This window comes from Elgaria multicarinata, chromosome 17 (assembly GCF_023053635.1).
Source record: "Elgaria multicarinata webbii isolate HBS135686 ecotype San Diego chromosome 17, rElgMul1.1.pri, whole genome shotgun sequence".
In the NCBI taxonomy this organism is placed as follows: Eukaryota; Metazoa; Chordata; class Lepidosauria; order Squamata; family Anguidae; genus Elgaria; species Elgaria multicarinata.
The window spans coordinates 21,987,900-22,007,167 of record NC_086187.1 but is presented as its reverse complement, the minus strand read 5'-3'; the positions used below and the strand labels follow the sequence as shown (position 1 = coordinate 22,007,167).

At 45.1% G+C, this 19,268-nt stretch overlaps 1 protein-coding gene across 1 annotated transcript; it reads left to right on the top strand.

Moving 5' to 3' along the window:
- Positions 1-191: 191 nt before the first annotated feature.
- Positions 192-17,773, top strand: NATD1 (N-acetyltransferase domain containing 1). Its single transcript, XM_063143175.1, has 3 exons — positions 192-599; positions 10,880-10,998; positions 14,895-17,773. The coding sequence occupies exons 1-3, from the start codon at positions 503-505 to the stop codon at positions 15,009-15,011; spliced, it is 333 nt and encodes a 110-aa protein (XP_062999245.1). The 5' UTR covers positions 192-502; the 3' UTR covers positions 15,012-17,773.
- Positions 17,774-19,268: the final 1,495 nt, after the last annotated feature.

The following is a 19,268-nucleotide window of genomic DNA, read 5'->3' as shown; positions in this document are numbered from 1 at the left end:
ACACTAGCATTGGGATATAAATTGGTGGTGGTGGGGAGCTTAGCTAAAGAGGGAGCGTGTCCCTTTAAGAGTCGAATGGAATGTATCAAAACAAAAAAGCCGGGTCGCCATTGGCCGAGCGGCTGGCACGTGAGCCCACAGCTGATTTCCTGGCTTTTTTGTTTCTGTTGCTGCTGTTGCTGTGTGTCAGTTTCAGCAGGAGATTATGATGTCTGTCCTTGGTCATCGCCCGGGACGCTTTTCTGCGCTGAGAAGTTAGCTGGGAGTGGAGTGGAGGCGGCCAGGGAGCAGGAGAAAGCCTGAGCGACCCCTGCAAAGGGATACAGTTGCGATGTTTTTTCTAATTGATACATCTGGCTGATTGGGGAAGAGGAGGAGGAGGAGCTGCTGGAGCTCTCCTTGCAAGGCACCCCACGCGCACAAAAGAACCCAGCCCACGAAGAACACGCCGAAGGGAAACAGCCCCTCCTCCGGGAGCAGGGTTGGTCTTAGCAGCCGCAGCATGGCCCAAGCGGCTCAACTCAACCTCCTGGAGCCCAGTTGCCCCATCCAGGTGGAACACGATCGGAAAAGGAGGCAATTCACCGTCAGACTGAATGGTAAAAAAGCAAACGTCCGGGTGGGGTGGGGGTGGGGTTGTATGGGTGGCGGGGGAGGGCGAGCCTGTCTGTGTCCCTGATCTCAGCTTTCCCCAACCCCCATGGATTGGACTACAACTCCCATCAGCCCCAGCCAGCACTGGTGACTGATGGGGGCTGTAGTCCAACACATCTGGACGACCACCCGCTTAGGGAATCCTGTCTTATCGGGTTTTCTCTTTCTCTCCCTTCCCTCGCGGAGTCTTTTGTTTGCAGTTTAAGCAAAGAGAAGGGTGGGAATGTGTGCCATTATTATTATTACGCTCTGGTTTTCTTCCTTGGAGAATTCTAGATACATCTTTTTGCTTGTCCTTGGACGGTTTTTAAATTTTAACTCGCTCTTTCTCTTCCCCCACCCCCAACCCAAATTAGTTCTCTCTCTTTTTCCCTCTTTTGCTTCTTCTGCAGTCAGACGGGTTACGCAACAGATTAGTTATGGTGTCAGGCCCTTAGCAACTGAATACTGGGAGAAGGAGGGGGGTTGAGGAGAGAAGGGGTGACCTAGAGACTTTATTCCACCCTTTCACACACACCCCATCCCCCCTACTTTCTAAAAGCTCTGCTCTCTTTTCCTTCTGAGCCTGCCTCTGTTCCTTTCCTCCCCATTAGCTGCGGCTGCTGTGTTGGTTACTCTCCGGTTGGTAGGGGAACACCTGTCCTTGCAGGATCTATTTTTAAATATGCTGGTGAGGTTAACACTAAAACCCCACCAATTTCTCCCTCTCCCTGCTGATTTTTTTGCCTCCTTTCCCCCTCCTTTTCTCTGAACTGCTGGTTTTGAGCAAAGAACTGATTCCTCTAGAAATCTGGTTCTCTGCTTATCCACAAAAGGAAGCAGTGTTTACGTTTTCAAGACTGGGGGCTTACAGTGGCCTAATCCTGTGCATGCTTGCACAGTTAAATCCAACTGAGCTTCATAAGGGCTGGCTTTCATGTAAGGGTGTGTGTGTGTCGCATGAAGACTTGAGTCCTAGAACACATGCGGTCAGAAAGAGTACTCTCAGCCATGTGCAGAGGGCCTCCCCTCATTACAGAGTAACTATAACCAGTTCCTATACTGCTGGGTTATCAGAAAATTTGTGCATTCCTTCCTCAGCCTATCCAGTTGAAAGCAACCCTGGATAAGGTCTTAAGACCTGCCAGAGGGTAGACAGTATTTGGCATGATGGGCCAACATTTGGAGTCAATATGTTAAACATGTCATATGTTAACATTAAGCCAGTGAAGGGAACAGACGATGGAATGCTTACCTTTGCCTTAAAGTCACCTGGTTATAATATTTTCCCCCATCTCATTTGCTATAGCAGTGATGGGCAAAAGTAGATTAATGGTCCCCTGGGGGAAAGGGCTGAGTTTTGGTGAACCATCTAGTGCCCGTTGGCTGCTGCCCGTTGGCTTCTTCTTGCAAAGAAGGCAGGGCCAGATCACCTTGGCCTGACCCGGCAAGGTAGTTTTCATGCCCCGCCAGCATATTCGGACTCACAGGAGGTCTGCAATATGGACGCTAGCTTCGTAAATTCAAAGTGCATCAGTGGAGCTCAGAAATTTTATTAACAAATAAGTAAACTGGGCAAGGTTGGAATCAGCCCAACCGGACCAGAAGATTTGAACATATAAGATGGACTCTGTCCCACTTGCATTGGCTGCCTGTATGTTTTCAACCCCCATTCAAGGTGCTGGTTTTAATCTATAAAGCCTTACATGGTTTGGGACTGCAATACCTGATGTAGCGCCTCTCCCGGCTTGAACATACCCATACACTCTGCTCAACAGGTAAGATTCTTCTCCAGGTGCCTACTCCGAGGGAGGCTTGGAAGATGGCAACACGGGAGAGGTCCTTCTCATTGTTGGCTCCCCAATTATGGAATAGTGTCCCTGACGAGACCCACCTGGTGCCAACATTGCTATCTTTTCAGTGTAGGTCAAGACTTTTCTCTTTCCCCAGGCATTTAGCAGCATTTAAACAACCCTGACCCACAGTTTAAACCCAACCACTAGCTGATTCAAGAAATGAAAAGTAGAGAAATAGTACAGCAAGGAGGGGTTGATTTGAGGTTGGTGGGGTGATGGTGGTGGTGAAGGAAAAGGAATAATTACTTTTAAGTTTGAGGCTTGTGTCAAGCTGAGACCAACCTTAGCTTGGATGGCGTTTGAGGCTTTGTGTTTTTAATTTCTATGGCTTTTGAGCATTTTGCATGGGCGAAACTAGGTGGAGAAAGGCTATATTAATAATTGCCTGCAGCAAAGAGGTCTTAATGAAGCATGTGGCAACTGTGGGCATCCAAACCATTGCACACATCCCATGTTGTAGTAGAGGCAGCGCTCACAGGGTCAAAGGGCAGGGATTTTTTGATTAGCAGGGGCTCAGACATCATCTTCCACCCACCTTGGAATTCCCTGTTCGTCTGAACTTAGCTGCAATCCTCACAATAACTGGGGGAGAAATGGATCCTCCACCTTGCAACAATATCTTGTTCCCTATAGAGATGAAAGCTGCTAGAACTAGGACAGCCTCAATTAGGAAGGAGGAAACTGTTGTCACTGTTCAACGTTTGGGACTTGCTGATCTACTTGCAAATCTTTAGCTAGATCCTGGTCCTCTTTCTGTACCCATCCTTGAAGTATACAATCAACGCTGAAACTAATATACAAATGGGTCGGCTACTTGCAAACCCTAGGACCGCTGACTTGCACAGCCTGCATTGTGCTACCATGGCTAGCACAGTGTGGGTACATAAGGTGCTTTTCATCTGAAGTGTCCTTTGGCCTAGGCCAGCCAGCCATCAGTCAGAAGATAAGACTGGCCGAAACAGTCTTGCAGATAAATTCATAAAAGCTATTAGCCGGCCTGATTGGAAGCATACATGACTCTGTCATGGGTAGCCACTCATGATAAGAAAGGAAAAAGGGAAGTAGCTCTCCTCCAGCAGGGCTGTAATGCAGTGGGAGCACACCTGTTTTGCATGCAGAAGGTCTTAGGGACAATCCGTGGCATCACCAGGGGGAGGGGGAAAAAAGCACTCGTACCCGAAACCCAAGAAAGATGCTGCCAGTTAGTGTTGACAATATGGGGCCCGACAGACCAATGCCCTGACTCAATATAAGGCAGCTTCCTAGGTTTCTAATTTATAACTGCTTTTCAGATTGATCGCCTGCAGAAGATTTTTGCTCACTGCAGGCGATTGCGGGAGTGTCTATTTATATTAGACCTGAGTTAAAATGAAAGTTGTTTTATATGGATCGTTTTTTCCTCTGTAAAGATGTTCGTCTGTTTTGAATATACCAAGATCCCTTCCATTTGCATTCATCTGCTTTTATTTTTAAGAAAAGAACCATCATTTCTGGTTTTCAAAAAAATATCGTCTATGCGCTTTCCCTTACTGAAATTGCAGGGTATATTAAAATGGATAAACAATTCAAAAATTATATGCCCGGTAGGAGACATTGTTCATAAACTGCTGAGAATAGAAACACAGATTTTATTTTTTGGCTTTTTTCTCCCCCCCCCCCGCCCCTCCCTTCCTTTTTTAAACCTCTAAGTACCACATACGATTTTTCAGGTTTAACAATGGGTGAAAGTAAACAGAAAATGAATCTTGCAGGACGGTTGAAGAGCTACAGAGAAAACAGTCAAACCAAACAGTCTCTTTAAATAGCACAAGGTTAAAATAGTTTCATGATGATGGATTCCCGTAGGAAGTCGGCTGAGCTGTAAATCATTTTCATTGTGTGTGTGTTTTTAAGTTGTTCAAGCTAAAAGGTATTGTAATAGGAGGCCTTAATTTTCTTTAGCTCAGAAAAGAGATGGCAAAAGGGCGTGGGGAATGGAACGGAGAGATATTTATACAAGAATGGAGAGTTTGGAAAAATGAACAGAGAACAGATGTTAGTATTCACTTTTCAACATAAAGCAAGACATACAGAGAACACAATGGAATTAATGTGCAGCTGGTTTCAATCATGTTTTCCATTAAGCCCTGACTGAACTGTGGAACTCAGTGCTACATGATAACTGAAAGCATAGTTGGATTCTGAGAAGAACTGTTTGAGGCTGTGGTGCACTTTAAATCATCGGGGTTTCCTGGAGTGAGTGATTTGTCAAAGGGAATGGAGTATTCTGTGGATCTTTTGGGGTTATTACATTTGTTTACTACCCTTCTTCCACAGGAACATATGAAGTTACTTTATACGCTGACTGGGTTCGCACAGCGTGCAAACTCACACTCAGTGGTTGAACCATGGGTTGTTTGCTAAAACGTGGGTTGTTTGTGGAACCATGTGTTAGCGCGCTGTCTGAACCCAGGGCATTTTCTACAAGGTGGCTTGTTAACCATGCAGGGTGACCACCTTGAGAAGCCAAAGTTTGTTGTTGGGCTGTTCAAGGTTGTTAAGAGCTTTATCACACCAGCGTTATACTGTGCAATCACAGCAAATTGCATGCAAAGGACTCAGAAGTTTTCCACCTTATAATCTGCTTTGATTGTGAAGTACTCCCATGCATCCTGCCTTAATTGTGCAATAAAGCAAAAAGATTTGCCATATTTAGCCCCTACATTTTGAGCGTATCTTCCGAGCCGCCGCTGGGGTGCAGGAGCAGGATTTTAAAGAAATGCTTACTTCTGCATAAGCTTTAAAGATAAAGACACCAAAATTGGCACAGTAATAGATATTAGGGAGAGCTTTAAGCATACCAAATTTGAATTGAATTGGGTCATCCGTTGATTTTTTAAATGATTTTTTACATTTCCCTCCCTTCAACTCACTTCCTGGTATGCAAAGGATCGCTGTCACCTGGTAGCAAAAACAACAACAACTGCGAAAGCTTAGCGCTATGGCGATAATCTGAGGGAGCAGGTACATGGGATGAAGCTTCAACAAGCCACCCTGTGAAGATGTCCTGCTAACCCATGATTCAACCCACAACCCACACTCAAATACTGAGTGTTTGTTGGTGTGTTGTGTGAACGCAGCCGCTGGCTCTCTTGTAGTCCAACATTCCTGGTGAGCATCAGGCTGTAGAAGCTGTATTAGCCAGTCAAGGCCTACAAAAACTTCTTCACTGAGAGCTGCTTTTCAAAAAGAGCTGAGGGCTCTGTGTATGCCAAGGAGCCTAGAAACTTATCCTTGGGCCCTTGTGAAAACTTGAGATTTACTACGCGCCCACGCCTCATTCAGTCTGCATGTGCTGGCAAATACCGTGCGCCCATTCTAACTGAAAGGAAAAATCCTCTTTCATTCTCTGCTGGCTTGGATTGATTGATTTGTTCTATTTGCATATTCCACCTTTCCTCCAAGGAGGTCAAGTTGGTCCTCTCCGTTTTTATGTTCATAACAACCCTGAGAGGTAGGCTAGGCTGAGAAAGAGTGATTGGCTTAAGGTCAGCTCGGGAGCTTCATGGCTGAGTGTGGGAATTTGAACCCAGATCTACCTAGTCCTTGTCCAACGTTCTAACGCGGAACCCGAAAACATACTTTTTCCTTCCTGGAAATGTCTCTTGGAAAACTTCTCTGTAAGAAGGCTTATTTTTGTACATCGTTTAGAAATTTATTTTTATGTAAGCGATTCATAAATATCATTGTATAAATCAAAACTTTCTCTGTTATGAGATTTTGAGGGAATAACTAAACATGCAAGATCTTTTTAATTGATTGTACCACTTCAAACTGTAGGCAGGTTGGCTGGGATGGTGTGTGTGTGTGTGTTGCACGTCATGAAAAACGCTCTGCAAACAGAAAACAAGCCCAAAAAAGAACAAGATGAGAAGAAGAATCTCTCTTCACAATGTGCATTTTTCTTTAACCTGCAAATGTTGAGGGATTGGTTCACGGGGCGGGTGGGGAAGCGTTCAAATCTGGCACTCCCACCCAAAGACGGAGTACAGGCAATGTACCATCTTAGAGTTCTTTCCACTTCGTTCTGCTCATGCGTAGACCCTGAGAACAAAATCTTAATCAGTGCTCAAGTTACAAGAGGGCCATAGAGGGCCTGACCCCGTTGACGTTTTGTACCTGGCACGCCGAGCGGTTATTTTTTAGAAAGGTGGAAGAAAAATATAGCTAGAATGACGGTACGGTAAAGATGGGGGTTATGGAGTTCATTAGGGACACCCAACATTCCTCGCTTCTAATAATCCGAGGACTTTTCTTAGCGGCCCCTTCTCTCTCTAGCGTCTTTAGAATTTGCACATTTTTTTCCTAGCATTGATTCACAATAACTGTTCACATACGTGCAGTAGTCTTTTCCTTTTTTTAAAGTCCTGATATCCTCCAAAGTTTGCTTTTCTGGCTTGAATCGTCGGGTCCATCCCCAGAAAGAAAGCTTTGCATTGTAAAACGTGAAGTCGTTGTTTGCTAAGCATTTGCGTGTGATACTGGCTTAAACCTCTGTTTTGTGCAGTGTGTGTGCAGTAACATGCCAGTTCTTCGGGATTAAGCAAAAACAACCCGCTTTAAACAGGGTCTGTCCTGATCACATGAAGTCCTTTCTGAACAAACTGTTCCTCTAAATTCTGTAACCTGTTTCTCTCCCTCTCTTCTGTGGGCGCTTGCTCGAATAGCATTTGCTAGCATTTGCGGCCGTTTCCTGCCGCCTAGTCAAGAGGCCAAGCAGGAGTCTCTTATCTTTGTCTTCTGTCTGTGGCTTGAAAGTTGGAGAGGGAGCAAAGGGCAGGGAATTTAAAAAAAAACCCACTGAAAACGCTACCAATCTGATTTGGCAGGCAGCTGGACAAATATTGCCAAACCAGAAGGCTGGTTCTGGTAGCAGCCTTATTTGTTTTAGACATTTGTGTTCTGCTTTTCTTCCGAGGGGAAGAAGAGCGGGGGGGCTTCTTCCTGTCAAGGTCCGAGTTACCTCTGCCAAAAACTGCGTTCCAGCAAAGACCGGAGTTAAAAGGAGGCGGAGCCAGAGCCAAAGCAGGCGGGGTTTAGAACTTGGGCTGTGGTCCACTTGCAACTCATGGAGTGCAAATTCCCAACCCCCTGCAGTAGGAAAGCTAGGGTATCTCCAGTATTCCACCCAGAGAGCTTCGGCTATTGGGCGGTATAAAAATGCAATAAATAGATCAATATTCGAGGCAGTAAGCCTGTGTGCACCAGTTGCTGGGGAACATGGGTGGGAGGGTGCTGTTGCACCATGTCCTGCTTTGTTGGTCCCTGGCCAATGGCTGGTTGGCCACTGTGTGAACAGAGTGCTGGACTAGATGGACCCTTGGTCTGATCCAGCATGGTACTTCTTATGTTCTTAGGGCGGCCAGGTGGTGTCTTTTACAGAGGACATTCTTCTATTTGAAGGGCTGTCCGGTCCAATTCCAGTTTAATGATGTAAAGACCCACAGAAATTATCTTGAGGATGCTTTCCTCACCCTCCTATACCTGCTGCTCTTTTTCGACCAAGGTTGTTTCCATCCAGTGACACTGAGCTGAATGGTGTAACACACTTCAGAGACTTTCCAGCCTCAACGGGCGAAGGAACTGTTGACGTCCCCGGTTAGGGTCGTACCAGCCTCCACCAGCTCCAAAGATGTCCTCTTCACACAACGTCCTCTCAAGACTGAATTGACAAGAGTTATAGCTGTGCCTGGATGCCATTCAGTGCATGTGTGTGAACTGGAGCCTCTTTATTCTTCCTCGGGGTAATTGATTGCTGTCTGCGCCCACTACATGTATACACCACACCCACATTCCCTCCATCCCTCATCCGTACAAGCTCCTCAGAGTCAATGCAAGCCTTTCTTTCCCTTGCTGTTTAACCAGTCATTTATTTGAGTGCAGTGCTCTCTCCGGGTAGGAATTCTAGCCTGTCCAATCTCTGAGGTCTCTGTGTCAGCTAACAGGAAATACAAAGTTGTGGCGGTTGTTTTTTTGTAAAATTGAGCTAAGAATTTAACCTTTCGATGAATGGAGTGGACATCCAGCGTTGTCCTGGAAGCATTTTCCACCTGTGCGACCATCCAGAAGAAAAATATTCGACTCATCTGCATTTCGAACTCTGTAGTCCGGAAACTTCAACTAGTTCAAAATATGGCAGCCAGGCTGGTCACCAGTACATTTAGGGGTGACCACATTACACCAGTTTTAAAATCTCTTCACTGGCTGCCGATTAGTTTCCGAGCGAAGTAGAAAGTGTTGGTCATCACCTTTAAAGCCCTACATGGTTTGGGTCCAGGCTACCTGCGGGATCACCTTCTCCCGTACAATCCGCCCCGCACACTCAGGTCCTCTGGGAAGAATCTACTCCAGCCAACAAAAACTAGATTAACAACTGTTACCCAGAGGACCTTCTCTTCTGCTGCTCCCAGACTGTGGAATGGCCTGCCGGAGGACACTCGTCAACTTAACAGTCTACTAGCATTCAAGAAAGCTATCAAGACTGATCTCTTCCGGCAGGCCTATCCAGTGGAATTTTAAAATGTTTTTAGGATGCTTTTTAGGGTGTTTTTAACAATGTATATTATGTTTTAATTGAGTATTTTGTATTTTATTGTTTATTGTTCCCCGCCTCGATCAGAATGGAGAGGCGGGTAAGAATTATTATTATTATTATTATTATTTTATTTAAATCTCTGCATTGCTGCTTGGTTTTATCCTGGTTGTACTTTTTTTTATTGTGCCTTTATATTGTGGTTTTAAACTTTCATGTTCTATTTTATGCTGTAGTTATGGTTTTAACTTTTGTAAGCCGCCCAGAGCTCTTCAGCTATTGGGCGGCATAGAAACAAAATAAATATATAAACATTGGGATGACTCACACAGCGTTAAATGGCCAATGTGGATGTGGGAAAGAGCTTTCATATCCCCCTTGGACACAATGGTTTTTAGTGGAGTCTGTTAAGACTTTCAGCTGCCAGTTTTCCACTGTTGAATAACCAAGGGCCATCGCTCGAGTGGTAGAATGCATGCTTTGCATGCAAGAGGCCCCAGGTTCAATCTCTGGCATCTAACGGTAGGGCCGGGGGAAAGCACCCAACCCTGTTTGAAACCTTGGAGAGCCTCCACTACCAGAAAGTGTAGACCGCAGAAATGAAAACTGGTCCTCTCGAGATGTTTTGGACATGAGTCCCAGCCAGAATAGGCAACGGTCAGGGGTTCAAGGAGTTGTAGTCCAAAAATCTGTAGTGACACCAGGTTGCCTCCCCCTGGTGTAAACAGAACTGAGGCCAGATTAAGGATGTTGGTGAACTCTGCAACGGAGTCAAATGTGTTTCGATTTTTATTAATCCGACCTGCGTGCCCCTTCTTCCTTTTCGCTGCATTCGGGAGGGGGATGTGGGATGGTGTGTACTTTTCTATGAAAACGGGTGGGGGTGCTGACTCAGGGAGGGGTGGACCACAAGGAGACCTCCGTCCTGGGGTCAAGTCAGCACCCACACACCGTGGATCAAGTCCACCCTTTAAATCCTGGGCCTCCTCTTGTAAAGTCAGTCATGAAAAACGATTTCCTATTTTTCTAAATGTAAAAACTAAAAAGTCTTTGTGGTTCGGTAGCACTGTTCTGATATAGTAATTGACAGCTGCCCCAGGGACATCATTTTCCTGTTAGATTTCCCCCCAACATAGTACTGCTGGTACATGATGTTTTTTTCACTATTTCCCCCATTCTGTCAGTGTCTTGGTCAGTTTCATCTTCACTCTTTTCAGCTGCTTTTCCTTCTTCCCCCCCCCCCCCCAATTTCTTCCTGCTGCTATAGCAGTATTCCACTATAGAGAAAGACCGACAAAAGAAAAACAAAGGAGACAATTTGTGGAAATGGTTGGAACCTGATTTTTCCCCCTTAGTGACAGAGTCTCCAAATTGAGCACTGTTAGAAGGGCTGTTGCTTGTGAGGGAGGTTGAGGCAGCATGGCCACGATCGCGAAGAGCGGCAACGGTTTTTGCCACCCTTACTGAGTAACATACTCACCACTTCCTTCAACCCATGATGGATTTGATGTCCCTGGTTCCCATGACGTGCTAACCCATTGTGGATAAAACAGCCCCTAGAACAAGCTGCTGGTTTGTCTCAAACAATTAACCCACTCTGCAGGAAGCTGTCCAAGTTCAGATGACACACTAACCCATTGTGAGTTGTTCCACAGAGAACAACCCACAGTGGGTTGGCATGTCGTGCGAACCCAGTCAAAAATTGGATTGCTAGAGCTAGGAAGCCCCCATCTGGTAGCATCCAAAATCAAGTACATCTCCTGAATCTGAAATATCGTGTATCTGAAATACCTTCACTTCCTTCTCATTCACCCCACAGGTTGCCACGACAAAGCAGTCCTGTTGTACGAATATGTGGGGAAAAGGATAGTAGACCTACAGCACACGGAAGTCCCTGATGCTTACAGAGGAAGAGGAATAGCTAAGCATCTGGCCAAGGTATGGATTGTCAGCAGTACTTTTTGGAGGATCCATTGCTTTTCTGCTTGCAGACTTACTCCATATCTGAAGTGTGTTTTATAAATTGCAAAAAGATCAAAGGAAAGATGATGATGACGACAATGATTTCTATACTGCCCTATAGCTGAAGCTCTCTTCAATTTTTAAGAATTGCTTTAGAACAATTCTTAAAAATACAGAATACAACATAAAAATAGTCTAAAAATGTTAACGTAGAAAAATTAAAACAAGGCAAAAAGCTAAAAACAATTGAAATAAATGATGTTTTTCCTAATAGAGCTGTTCTAAAACAGCAGACATAGATGCCTTATCATATGCTATTAACTGAACAGGCAGGCACAAGTCTACTGCACTATGCTGAGATGTATTGCATTTCTGTTTAAATTAATAATTTCTAAATTTGCATCTATACATACAAGTTCTTATAAGCAAATGTTATGCAAATCACTGTCCTCTTTCGTTCTCCTTTCTGGCAATGTGTAAGCAGCCACTCTGAATGAAGCAGGCGAAGTTTTCCTAGCAGGGAAATAAAATGGTTGAGAAAGCTTCACCTATTGAATTTCTGCCTGTCAGGCTGCCATTAAAGCCACTGTGGTAGTGGAAAAACCCGCCCGTTCTATGTGTGTGTGTTTTGTTTTAGGCCCAAAATTTATTTTTACATTTCAAACGAGTGTACATGCTGTCAAGAAAGAGGTTAAAATTAGGGTGTGTTTAATTTTCATATTTTTTTTTCCCAAGTAGAGATTCTCAGAATGTAGGGAAACATATATTTTTGGCATTTACTCCTCTGCTTTTGTCAACTGAAGGAAAACTTGGACAGCCATGTTTATGACACGACAGTTAAAATTTATTATGTGATAGCTTAGAGTCTCGCCTGTTGGCTGGTTAGTTTGTCGAAATTTCCCTCCGCTTAGCAAAACATATTTTGTGTAAAAGCGGCTCCTCAGCAGAGATGCATCTACATCATTTTAGTCCTGGGACCCTAATGGTCTTAAGGGGACCCAGTTTAGGCAGCCGGGTGAAATACTTTACAACTGCTTATACATTCCTGTACAAAAAACCTCTCCCAAACCAAAACCTGTTTGCCAACCCTGATTAAACAGATATACTCTGAAGTTTCACTTCATAGCACCATCGTGACTGGAAGGATAAAAGGCTTCTGCTACCCTGATGCTAAACACATTTGCTTGGGAATAAACACGATTTTGTTGTAGGAAAAAAAGATATATTTTCAAGTAAATAATAAATTGAGCATCTGTAACCATGTGTATGTACACTTGGCCTGTCCCTGGCTATGAAATGTTTTTAAAATAAAAAAGGATGCTGTTATGCCAGTCCAGGTGTTGATGCCAGATCTTTTTGCCATTACCACCATTACATACTGGTCTCTGGGTGGTCATCGGTGGTTGAGCCGGGGTGGGACCTGGACTTCCCCATTCTTCATCGGCTCAAACTGTGCCTGGCTGCTGCTCTCCTCATATTGAAAGTTGCTTCTGTTAGAGGTGTGAGCAAATCAGCTTAATATTCGAGACTGTGGTGTGAGCCATTATTTCTTTTTTGCATCTGCAATGCACTCCATGTGGGGCTGCCCTGGAAGATTGTTCAGTAGCTGCAAAATGTGGCAGCCGGATTAATAGCTGGGACCAGAAGGTTTGGGCAAATAACAGCAATTTTGGCCTGCTCGCATAGACTGCCCGTCTGTTTCTGAGCTTGATTTGAGGAGCTGATCTTAATCCCCACAAAGAATACGGAAGCAGAAGCCTTGGTAAAGGTGCAGGTTAAAAGCCTGGCGTAGAAAAGCCCTGGGCCAGAGCAAGAGGCAGGTGAAAAAGCAAAGAGGATGAGCGAGTCCGAGGGGTTGTTGTCAGCGGTCCCCTCTTGGGATGTGAGCCCTTGGCCTATGCCCAACCATTCCTATCCTGTTCCAGGGCCAGGCAGGGCTGAGATTTAAGACTTCACGCTACCCACCATGGCCGCCTCTGCCTTGTGAAGCCTTTATGCCACAAAACCTTAGACGTCTCAGAATTCTTTTGGTGCGCGTTCCTGATTTCGAAGTCCTCTCAGGCCAGTTGCACCTGAATCTCGCTGCCGCAGTGCGTGTCTCTTTTCCCCTGGTGTCTGTTCATTAAATTAGTTAACGATCACAGAGAAACATAACAGTGGCTTATTACGTTTGAACACTGAACGGGGCCGGGGGGGGCGGGAGGAGGAGACTTCTTCAGCCTGCAATCTATAGATAAGTGGCAGGATAGGTTTGCAGTTTTGCTCCACGGAGCTCTCAGTAGCATTTAGTTGAGGCCCAGTGCTGACTGATGGGGTGGAGAGGGGGGCACCCTGCTGTTTCTGTTATGAGCAGCTTTCCTTTATCTCCACCAGTAATCCTGTGTGCTCTCCCCCCCTCCCTGCATCAGATAGAGGGGAGATGAGGACAATTTACAGCTTCCTTTGTCTGCGTGAGGCCATGATAAAGGGGCACTGTCTGTGCCAAAAGGGATTTCTTCTGTATCTTAAAGGGGCCGTCGTTTCACTAAAGCAAACCAGAGGCGGCCCTCTGTTAACGTCTGGAGATGCCACATTCAGAATCTGTATTTCAGGCTTTGGGTATCCTTGAGCAGCTTTCTGAGCCAAGCTGCTCTTGTCATCTCTCTCCTCCCCCACCCCCCAACCCCTTTCCTTTCTTAATTCCCATACACAAGCGTGACCTATCTTTTGACTGCACTGCTGTCGGCACTCACCACCGGAGTTCGCTATTAGCAGGAGTGATAAGGATTGTGACTAAACAGCAAGCCAGGTGCTACTAAAAATCTATGCAGGTGGTAGGTTGGCTTCTGTACTGAGCGCATATTCAGTACGTAACCAACAACCTAAGTCAGCCTTATTTGTTTGTTGCAATTGCATCCCCCTCTTCCTTCCCCAAAGTGGTTGGTTGCATTAGCACCCACTGGCACGTCTGAGCATCCCACACCATTTTAGCCATCGTTAATTTGTTGCCGTTGCAGGACATCCAAAGCAGTCTCTTATTCAAAGCAGCAAACGTACCTGTAATGTACAGGTGGTCTTCATTGCATTTATCAGCTTAGGTTGATATACCAACTGCGCCCTTATCTGGACAGAGATAGCCTAGCTACAGTTATCCATGCTCTGATAACCTCTCGTTTGGATTACTGCAATGCGTTATACATGGGGCTGCCTTTGAAAACAGTCCGGAAACTTTAGCTGGTACAAAACAGGGCAGCCCGTTTACTAACAGGGACTGGCCGGCGAGATCACATTACACCAGTCCTTTTCCAGCTTCATTGGCTGCCAGTGCTGGTATTGACATTCAAAACTCTAAACAGTTTGGAGCCAGGTTATTTGAAGGAATGCCTCCTCCCATATGTACCTGCCCAGACCTTAAGAACATCTACAGGGGGCCTTCTCCGTGAGCCCCTGCCAAAGGAAGTGAGGCAGGTGGCTACTAGGAGCAGGGCCTTCTCCGCTGTGGCACCCCGGTTGTGGAATGAGCTCCCCAGAGAGGTCCGCCTGGCGCCTACACTGTACTCCTTTCATCGCCAGCTGAAGACCTTTTTATTCTCTCAGTATTTTAACACTTAATTTTAACTTAAATTTAAATTTTACTGTTCTAACTCTGTATTATAATCTTATATCAATTTTTGCTGCGTGGCTTTATCCCAGTTGTGCTTTTTATACTGTATTTTGTATTTGTGTTTTTAGACTGTTGGTTGTTTTATTATGGTTCTAATTTTTGTGAACCGCCCAGAGAGCTTCGGCTATTGGGCGGTATAAAAATGTAATAAATAAATAAATAAATAAATTTAAGAGGCAAACTCTTCAGGATGTTAATGGATCGTCTTTCTCTTTTGTGTTTCTTTCAGGCAGCCTTGGATTTTGTGGTTGAAGAGGACTTGAAAGCCCACCTCACATGTTGGTACATTCAGAAATACGTCAAGGAGAACCCGCTGCCTCAGTATCTGGAACGTTTACAGTCTTAATGCAGGGAGGCTGCAAAAGACGGACTCCTTGGGTGCAAGTTGAGCCCGGTCCTTGACTGTTCAACACAGCCTTTGCTTCTGTGCTCAGCACCCCCAGACCTGCCACAGCACACGTGAAGAGTTCTTATTTTTGTAAAGATGGACGTCTGACTCCTCAACAATTCTTCCACTTGGCCCTTGCAATAGTTGGCTGACTTGGAATTTGTTGTTTACATTGGCCTTCTCTTCTAAGGAAACCATCAGGTGTCAAACTAAGTCTTCGGATGGCTTTATTAGGTTGTGGCAATAGTGGGGGAGGAATCCTCCTTCAACAGAGTCCTATATGGCAGGGTCCTTTCTCTCTTTTGGTTCTTCCTCCCAAAGGAGTAAGCATTGGGTGAAACTATGTGAGACTTGGCACTGGTTTGCTTGTTGACTTGGAGCAGAGTTGGAAAATCCGGAGTTCTACAATCTTGAGGGAGCCCGGATGGTCTTTTGACATCTGGTGAGCTCCTTAACCACGTTTCACCACGCAGGAAAGTAAATTAACAATACGGAATAAACCAAGGGCATTGCATGAGTTAGACTTGTCAGGAAACCAAGTTCCAGGTGCTAAACGCAATAAACATGACATTTCCGAGGCTAGACGGCGGTGTTCACGTGAGAGATGGGCTGTGGGAGGCGTTTTGTTCATTTCTCTTTCATCCCTCAAAGAAGGACATGACCGAAGTCACAGCAGCTGCCACAGAGAGCTGAAAGCGAGCCATGAAATGTTCTGCTCGGTTTGGAATCGGAAGGCTTAAAATCTCTACTGCACATTTGAGAAAGAAAGGGTCTGGTGTGTTGTTCTTTGGTTTGGAGGAGCGGGCTTGATTTGGGACACACACACCCCACCCCAAGCCCTCCTTCTCAAGTGGAGGACATGTCCTGCCATGTGGGAGAAGCAATAACAAAATCTGGGAGTGAGGGATAAGGGAAGGAAGGAAACGGTGAGGCGGCAGCAGGCCGCGTGAGCCAAACGAACCTTGGGCATTTTAACAATAGGAAAGTCTTGTAATGATCAAGAGCCACTTCTAACTAAGCCAAGGAGAGAGAGAGGCCGGGGGCCATTGACTTGCTGGCAGAGAAGGAACGACGGAACAGGATTTGCTTTGCTACCTTTGACAGAAGCATGCGAACGCTGTCAAAAAGGGGGAGGAAAAAAACGAGGAACTGGCTGGTTCCTACTCAAACTGGGAAGGGGCAATTTTCCCACTTGATATTTCTAATCCGAACCTCATTCCTGGGCTAGGGCTGTCAGGGAACAGTTTGGGACTGCAGTGGGCCAGGTAGTTTATAGCTAATTAGAAGTAGTCCTTCCAAACTACTTCTAATTAAGTCTTATCTATAAACCACTAGACCCACTGCAGTGTTGAAACTGCTCCCTGACAGGGGCCATGTTGTTACCTGCCAGGACTCTATAGTAGAGGCTATACCATGTTCTCAATTATTTGTGGTCAACCCCCCTCTTTTCCGTAACGCTGCACCCCAACCCACCTCCAAACAGAGCCTGTTTAGCATGAGTGTGGAGACTTAAGCTTGGCTTAAGAGCTGTTGTAATTCCTTAGCAAACCAGGCTAGGCCCGAGTTGCCATGGGGATGTGTTCCTGCAGTGTCAACACTGTCTCCCGCCCCCGCCCCGCTCACCTCCCGCCCAGCTCACTTTCTCATATGCATGGTTGCAAGTTTCAACAGAAATAAGTGGGAGTAAGCAAGGTCAAAGTGACTACATAAGTTTGGGCTGCATGTTGATACTTCTTTCAACAGGAACCAAGATAACCCAGGTGCTTTTCAGTAATATCTTTAAAACAGCTGAGAGCCTGTTCTGGTATTTTTTGAGGGTGATGCTTTTTATTCCACCCTCTTGACAGTTCTCTCTCTTGCACACAGTCAGAAATATGTGTATGCACCTCCTGCTTGGAGGAAGCCAAATTCATGGGGTGTTCCTGCCTAGGGTGAATGCACGGGTGCGGGGGAGATGGTCCTTCATTTTGATCTCATGAAGAAACTTGGTGACATCTAGGCTTGGCCAACCCTGCCTTAAAACGAGCCCAGTGTTTTGAGAGTGCTGTGGCTTCACTAGAAGGTGCTACAACGTTCATTTTGGTCTCTGATCCAACTGAGATGTTTTTGCTAGTGTTTATTATAACGCCGGATTTACTGCTGTACCCGTCCCTTCTTTCTTTGTGTTGGTTGGTTTTATGTTGAAGAGTCATGCCTACTATTAAGGTTGGCGTCTGCAGTAACTCATCCCTTGTCACCAAGGGATCCATGAGGTCAACAGTTGTGAAATGGAAATTGGTTTCCCCCCCTCTCTTTCTATGTAGTCCAACTCTGTGATGAGTGTCTCCCTTGCAGCTTGCTGTGTCCCAAACTACTCTTTTTTTACTTGCTGCTGGGAAAACAGATCACAGAGAAAGAAGGCACAAGTTCCATTTGAGCAATAAGCTAAAATGGGCAAGCCCAGAAAACTGTAAAACTTCCAAAACCATCAATAGGAAGATGTATTCTTGGCTTTTTCTCCAGTGTTGTTTTTCCACTCAGTGTGGGTTTATTTTATTCCCCCTTCCCCTTCTTCTTCTAATTAAAGTGATAAATAACGTGCCTTTCCTACTCAGGACTTCTTAAAAATGACCTTTCTGTTGTCGTTGATGTCTAACATTACCCTCCCTTGTTTGTCATATTATTAATGAAACCTGACCCTGTTTGCATGGAATACAATAAAAAAAGTGTGGCTAAACCAATTCACGTTGACTTGTCTGGAATTTGATAGAAAAGAACGTGTCGTTAAGCCAACAGGCACATTAATTTATTTATTTGCTCTTTAAAAAAAAAAAAAAAGAGTGACATTTCTGTGAATGGATTACAGAACTCTAAAGGTATGTGCAACCCATAGCCTGCAATTGGTTTAACAGTAATTACTTCCCCCTATGGAATTCAGGGATTGGTGCTCTAACCTAACCACAATTCCTAGCATTCATTTGGAGGCAGCTGCTGCAGTTAAAGTTTTATAAAATCAATATGGGCGCAATCCTACTGTGATATGATCATCCTGTGCTGGGTGAAAAGAGGCAATCTTCACCACTCCATTCTGCTGCCCCGCATTTTTGCTAAATGGGCTCTTTTGCCCATCTAGCTGGGAGGGAAGGAGAGAAGGAAGCCTCAGAATAGCTTGTATCCTGGCCTTTCCAGTCTCCTATTCTCCTTGGTTTGAGTCTATCAGTCCAACACCATGATCACCTTAGATAGATGCACCTGTACAGAGAGACAGGATTGGCTTGGAATCTCTGGGCAAATACTCCGTGGCAATGTAAGAAATGGCCCGCAGGAGCTTGTAGTTGGAAATGTACAGGTATAAATATTAACAATATGTAGTCATTCCACATTCCTGAGAATGTGCAATTTCAAGGTAAGGTGAGCCTTTTCTGTGCCAAGAAAGAAACTTCACCCAGCTCTTGAGATTTCCCTGTAGCTCTATCCCACCCTCTTGCTCTGCTTGGCAATGAAACTAGGCTAGGGTCAATGCATCTGGTTGGCAATTGTCATATGATGCTCCTTTGCAAATGCTGAAATTCTGTTCAGTAATAACTATGTTGATCCTTACATAGCCCACACACACCCTTTTCCCTGCCACACACACAGTAGGCTTTAGCAGTATCCCCATGGTTTGCATAAGTAAACAAACAAAAACTGTCAAAAAAAATTAAGGAACAAAACCCCAAAATAACCCAGTGAGGATTGCGCATGCTCCATGCCCGTATAATGCTGACTGACAAGAGGAAAGTTGAACAGGGAGGGATTGGAAACGTAATAGAGTATCGTGAAAGATGGCATGGCTGGCTGACTGGAAACCTGAATTGGAGCACTCCAATATTTTGCTGAAGATCTCACTTGTACTTTCCACAAAGCAAATAAGGTCCAAAGAGGCCCAGAGGCACAAGAAGAGGCAATGGATGGGTCCAGATACGGCATTTTTGTAATTCAATAATTGTAATAGCAAGTAGTGACTTCGGTCTCATGGCTCAATCGCAGATATAAAAATAAGAGATGTTGCATCACCTGATGTCAACTCGGCAAGACACTTTCTCGGCAGTCAGGTTCAACACATTCTGCTACCGGTTATCAAATGCTGCTGTATGTGTGAATCTGCCCAACATGAGGAAGTTCATGAAGTATGAACTTCTAGTTCAGGTTCAGTTTATTACTCGCTAGCCGACCAGGCGTTTGGCTATACATCGG